Source organism: Volvox carteri, assembly GCF_000143455.1.
Source record: "Volvox carteri f. nagariensis unplaced genomic scaffold VOLCAscaffold_1, whole genome shotgun sequence".
NCBI lineage: Eukaryota > Viridiplantae > Chlorophyta > Chlorophyceae > Chlamydomonadales > Volvocaceae > Volvox > Volvox carteri.
Window position 1 is genome coordinate 1,777,113 of NW_003307545.1, and position 6,326 is coordinate 1,783,438.

At 56.8% G+C, this 6,326-nt stretch overlaps 1 protein-coding gene across 1 annotated transcript; it reads right to left on the minus strand.

The window, feature by feature from the left end:
- Window positions 1–437: 437 nt before the first annotated feature.
- VOLCADRAFT_85970 (uncharacterized protein) lies at window positions 438–3,526 on the minus strand (the record flags this gene model as incomplete). The annotated part of the gene is made up of 6 exons (XM_002946028.1): window positions 438–482; window positions 1,236–1,286; window positions 1,536–1,592; window positions 2,008–2,116; window positions 2,484–2,754; window positions 3,313–3,526. The coding sequence occupies 6 exons, from the start codon at window positions 3,524–3,526 to the stop codon at window positions 438–440; spliced, it is 747 nt and encodes a 248-aa protein (XP_002946074.1).
- Window positions 3,527–6,326: the final 2,800 nt, after the last annotated feature.

Below are 6,326 nucleotides of genomic sequence, written 5' to 3' on the forward strand. Positions count from 1 at the left end.
TACATACATACATACATACATACATACATACATACATACATACATACATACATACATACATACATACATACATACATACATACATACATACATACATGCATACATACATACACACAAAAACGTGAAATGCGCACGCTGCTGTCCTTTCTGATAAAAGCACGGACACGCAGACAAGGACTGCGAGCCGCCAAAGCTGCAGCTGCAGCTGCTGCCTTGCCGTGGTGGCGGGGTGTGTGTGGTGGAGGAGGGACTCTTAGCAGCCGGGAAGCAATGTATGTGTATCTGCAGCAAAAACGCCACAGTCGTGAGATCGGGCGGATGCTCCCCTCCAACCGTTGCGGTGGCAATTGCAGCTCAAACCGAAGCAGTTGCAGCAATCGAAGTAGAGACGAAATTTCAAATCGGACCAGCGAGCGAGCGAGCGGGGTAGGGATATACTAGTAGTCGGTGGCGAGGTGAGAAATGATCAGCGCCACCAGGGCCTGCGTGTACGACAGAAGCGGGAATGGCAGCAGCGGCTATAATCCAGGTACAGCAGCGACCATGAGCGGTTCTTCATCACTGTCTTACGAGTGTTGTATTGTCTTTGGACTGGAGGCGATGCTGCTTTCAAGGCTGATGGCCATAAGCAGCCGCACCAAACGGAAAGCAGATAGCGACAAGTTACGGTGGGGCCGGCTGCTCAGCAATGGCCTGGTCATTTCAGGTGTCGTACTTCCGTCGTACGGCACGTACCGTCGGTCACGCCATTGGTCGTGTGGCCGGAAGAGTCTCGACACCAGCGGTGTGGCGTCCGGGGGGGGTTGAGCTGGCTTGGCGGGGCGCTGCCAGCACGGCACCTGCCGTACCTTGAGGCCAATGACGCCCCACCTCTTCTCAGACAACTGCCGTACATTTCCGTTCAGGCATGTAGTACAGAGAGTTTAGGTTTAGTGCAAAACATATAGGGACATTTTGCTTCTGGTCAAAGGACGTCAGAGCGGCGATGTGGGTCGCCCGGAATAACACGAGGTAGCGGGAGATGTCGCCAGTTGCACTAATATGCTACCCGGGGGGCAGAACTATACGTGCCGTCCGGCCGGCAGGTGAGCAGATCCCGGGAGAATGAAAAAATTGCACGAGAGCCTCTTGGTCTATGAACCGTGAGGTCGTCAGACTACGACTTTCCGACTATATATTGTGCCGCATCCCTATCGTACAACCATGTACGACTACTCTTTTTTTTAAGTGCGCACCTTTTCAAACGCCCAAACTGACAAGTCCAGGTGATACAGATCTCCGCAACACTGTCATGGGGGTGTCATGGGGGTTGTGTGGCGGTACGATAGCAGTTACGCGCGAATAGCAGTTGGTTTGGCAGTTACGTTGGTTGCTGCAGTTCAATAGGTTGGCGGCTAGGCTAGCAGTGATTGGCAGCTGGAAACAGTGGGGCATATGTGGAGAGGAAATCCCCCGCTTAGCGCCGGAATATACAGAGCAGCAGCGAGCGACCCCACTCACAACCACAACCCTTACGGGCCCCCTCATCCTCTCACCCATCGAGTGTTGGAGTAGGCATTTCCCGGGTAGTGGCAGGGGCAGCTGTCGGTTATCTTCGGAGGGGTGAAAGAGGAAGATACATTCATGGATATAGATATAGATATATAAGATAAGAAAAGAAGGGAGAGTCACAGACGAGGGTAGAGGAGGGGCCTTCAAGGGCGGGGGACAAAAGGCGTGTCCCTTAACGGGTCGCGAGAAACGGATTCTTGACTTCGAGCGACGCGAGGCGGATCATTCATGGCTCATAAAGACAGGTTGGACGAGCACTGCCAAACCCCGGCCTGCAAAACCGAGGAAGTCCCTTACTGAGCCATTCCCTCGGCGTCTGCCGGTCTGAGTTACGTAATCCGGTAACAACAACCTAGTCTCCCCCCCCCGGGGCCCCATGCGAGTCCGAGGAGACGTAAAAGTCTAGGAAAGGTCCCCGTTTGTTTTGGTGACCAACCGACCCACTGACCCACGCACCTGCACGATGACGCTGGCTTCCGGATCCCTACACACATGGCGGCGGTCGATCTTCTGCCCGTAGCCGTCCGTGAACGTCATGGGGTCGCACTTCACTTCCATACAGCGTCTAGGGGGAGCGGGGGATTGAGGTTGACCGGCGAGCGGGAATGAGGTCGGGCCCATAGAGGGGTGAAAACTGTCCGGGTGAAGAACGGCGCCCCACAAGATTGACGGCCCTGTCTCACCCGGGTCCCCATGCGGAGGTGGTTAGGCGGGCGTGTGGTACTCGCGCGGCGGCGCGCACGTACTCCGGCCTCCTCCTGCCTAGGAGACCTAGCGGCTTACCACCACTATGCCTTCCGGCCGGCTTCAGATACACTGCAGCGCTCTTGCAGCCGAGCACCTACCCACCTTACCAGCTCCCGCGCCCTCCATCACCCTCCCGGGACCCTAGCCAACCTAGCTACCAACGGATCCTCCGCCCACCCGCCCACACGCTCCTCAGCCATCCCTCCAGGGGTGCGGGTGCGGGTGCGGGTGCGGGTGCGGGTGCGGGTGCGGGTGCGGGTGCGGGTGCGGGTGCGGGTGCGGGTGCGGGTGCGGGTGCGGGTGCGGGTGCGGGTGCGGGTACATACCCGCACGAGCCGCTGTAGTCCTCGCACGTGTCGGACAGAGCGGCAATGTCCCAACCGGTGGCCACCCCCTGCTCCAAATACCCGTACCCGCAGGAGCCCTCGTGGATGGACCACCAGTCATCAGGCCCATCTGCAGGTTAGGAGGGAATGCCCCGCGGGGTAGGGTAGCGTATCAAGGAGTAGTGTAATTTCAGGTTAGGAGCGGCCGCGCGTGCGTGTGTGGATGTGTGTGTGGGGGGGGGCGGGGGGCGTATGGGGGGTTTCAAAAATGGACAGACAGCGAAATGCGGACAGCAAGCAGCGGTTGTCTCGATTTCTAATGGCACATTGGTGACCCGGTAGGGGACGTTTGAGGCACTCTGTGTCCCTAGGGTAGAGTGAGAACAGTCCGCTGTGCCTGTACGGCTACTATACGGCTATTGGTCGACTTGGTTGTTGGTGCGTATTGTAATATCGCCTAATACCGCAATGTGGCAACAGCAAAAGAATCCGTCATGCTGCATTGTGAAAGAAACATTAATTTTTTAAACGAAGCCTTATCGGGAAGGGAAGCAAGCGCAGTATGGGAAAGAGGCGAGACCGAACAGCGAACGCGAGCGTTACGTCGCGAGCGTTACGTCGCGAGAATTACGTCGCGAGCGTTACGTCGCGAGCCCGTACAATGCACCCCTTCTCCTCAAACGCTCACCGTATCGGGTCGCGCGCGCCGTCCTCCACTCCCCGACTGCGCGGCTGGTCTGAGATTTACCATTGTCAGGCCCCATGTTCCGCCCCGCCACCAGTGGGACGCTAAAGCTGCCCATGCTGCACAGCGTCACTACTATGACCACCTTTACCACCAGCATCAGGAAATGCAGGGAATTGCAGCCGGCCCGTATGCCAGCGCCCAACATCTGAACCATTCCTTCCTCTCCCTTGGACGATCCCGGTAAGGAAAGCTGCTGGCTGCTTTGGTCGCGCGGGTAAGTGTGGATGGCTCAGGACCTGGCTGACTGTGTCCAAGCCGCGCTCCAATTAAGAAGCTGAAGGACACGAGGAGAAGCAGGAGAAGCAGGAGAAGCAGGAGAAGGAGGGGAAGCAGGAGGCACGGACACCAGATCTGTCAAGGCGATGTAGCTGGAGCGTTTGTGAGGGTGGGGTCCGCCGCTCTTTGATCCGCCGCAGGGAAGTTAGTTAAGTCTGGCGGTTGGATGGAGTTGGACGAGTGGATCTCGGCACCGTGCTGCCTTTCAGCCGGGCTGCTGGCGGCGCGGCTCTGAACGATGGGACTGCAATGCGACAGCGCGCAGAGCGTCCCTATGGCGACGGGAGTTCGAGTGCCCCGTTTTTGTTATGAGAAGTGATGCACACTAGGTGGGAGCACCGCCCCAGCGGTGAGCGGGTTTAAGATGATCAAGGTGCGTTGCAACGAACGGCTAGGAGTAGCTGAAGTATGGTGCTAATATCAGGTGAGAAGCTCAGTATGTATGTTTGTATGTCTCTTAGTGCGTATGTATATGTAACGACTCCCAACTTGTTGAAGGCGCACAGCGAAGGCGGATTCTGGATTCTGGATTCTGATTAACAACTTTTGGTGGGATTAATTACTTCACGTGCATGAGTGGCATCTACGATCTATGTGTCGTACTGTAGGAAGAAGTGGAAGTCGAATGGTCTTGCGGTGAACAGGGCAGCGTGCGCCCGCGCATCGGAGGGTTACGACTCCTCGGGCCATTGGCCGCCGTTGCCTCGCACTGCGCGATACCTCGGAGCGCTTTTGTTTGTGAACTATTCAGTTCGGACCATTCAGAAGCTTCCTGTATGCCGGTCGTGGTTACAGAGTCCTAAAATGGAACATGCAGTGGAAATCAATTCGTCTGGCAGCCCGCTGAATGGATAGCCCAACGAGTTGATTGATAGTCAAAACGTTACCAGGACCCGCAGCCCCGCCAGCCGCCCGCCTCCTGTTCTGTGACGGATACGGCACAACCTAACATTCCGCGCATCCTGCGTTTCTCGAATTAACCACAAGGAGCTTATTTAAACACTTTTTTCCTTGTCGCCCTGTATGCGCTGATGAAGCGGCCTACCTACATTTTGTCACCAGATGCAAGCCTGCGATGCAGCACGACGAGGACGGGGTGTTTGAGGACCAGGACCAGGAAGCACACGAATATGCAGCAAGCTTGAACTGTGTCACGAAGCGTATTTACAGATAATACATAGAGGAACTGAGGGGCTCGCAATCACGCAATGCTGATATGTGCTCGGTATATGTGCTGACTCGGCCTGAAATCGGGCTGATACCGCACCTGGAGACCACTACCTAAGGCTCCGGCGCTCCGAAACCCATCTCCCCCTGGCCCAGCCCCTACACCAACACCACCACCACTAATATCGCAGGAGCACCTACTTCCCTTGACCACACGGTCTTACAGCTAGCAGGCATATAATTCAGACCGGGACCTTCACGAGCCGCTTCATTTCGGCCGCTGATGCATATCGGTTGCCATGTCGTGTGTCGTGCCACGTCACATCGCGGCCGCATAGTAGTTTCCTGTTCTGTTCTATTCTGTTCTGTGGTCCGCAACTCCCCGCCCACATTCCCAGGTCCGTTATCACTCAGATCACTCAGCGCACAGCTCACCATACACAGCACCTTCCCACAGCCCGCGCCCGGGTGCCCTCCGCTTCGCCCGGTGTACGTCCACGCCGCTATCCAACCCTGCTGCCGTATGTTCGTCCGTCCGCCCGTCTCACACCCTCTCAGCTCATCTCGCAGCCCTGGCCAACTCGGTACATAGCCACCCACTCAGCTAGTCAGTCAGTCAGTCAGTCAGTCAGTAAACCTGTCGTCCTCCTCCAATTAACACTCGACCCACATCACATATTGTCGTACAACACGTGGCCGGCACTTCCCTCGCTCCCCCTTCTAACACGCATGCTGTGCCAGCTTTCTCCCCTCTCCACACACTCACACTCACACGCACACACATACGCATAATCCACCGTTGCCCACCCGGCCACGTCTCCCTCCCTGGACCGGCCTAAGGAAGAGGTTCAGGGATAATATCTCATCTTCTAATTCTTCGGAAGTCTTATTGCCGGCGGAGGTTTTGCTCTGGCAGCTGCCCGGCGGCTACCGAGGGGCCTATCCGCACCCCATCCCCCCCCGCTCCCTGAACGATTAGAAACGTCCTTGGGGCAGACCCCCTCTTCCGTAACCCTTCCGTACAGCCCTCGCACTGCACCTATACAGCATTTCCCCCCCCCCCAACGCTTCCTCCTCCTCTGACTCCATGTCCTCCACAGCCTCCACCAACACACACACAGACGCATACACACACACCGCAACCACGTTCTTCAACTGCATTACTTTCCAACACCACGTCTTATTCTCGGACGAGACCTCATCACCACAATATGCACGACTAAAACCGACAATCCCTCCCTCCGTACTCCGGATATTTGTACGCATGCGAATGCGATAAGCACGTATATCACGAGGAGGGAGTGATCGCTTTGCAACGCAAGGAAGAGAACCTCAGAAACATGGCACGGCACCCGTGTCAGAGAAGCACCCGGAGGACGTATCGACCCTCGAGCGGGGGCACCTCCCCTCCGGACACCTTCCGCATCACCGCAATGTTGTGTAGCAGTCCAATCGGTCCGGTAGAGGGCCCCTCGTAGGAGGCTGGCGGAGGGTGCGTCGGAGGGGGCGTG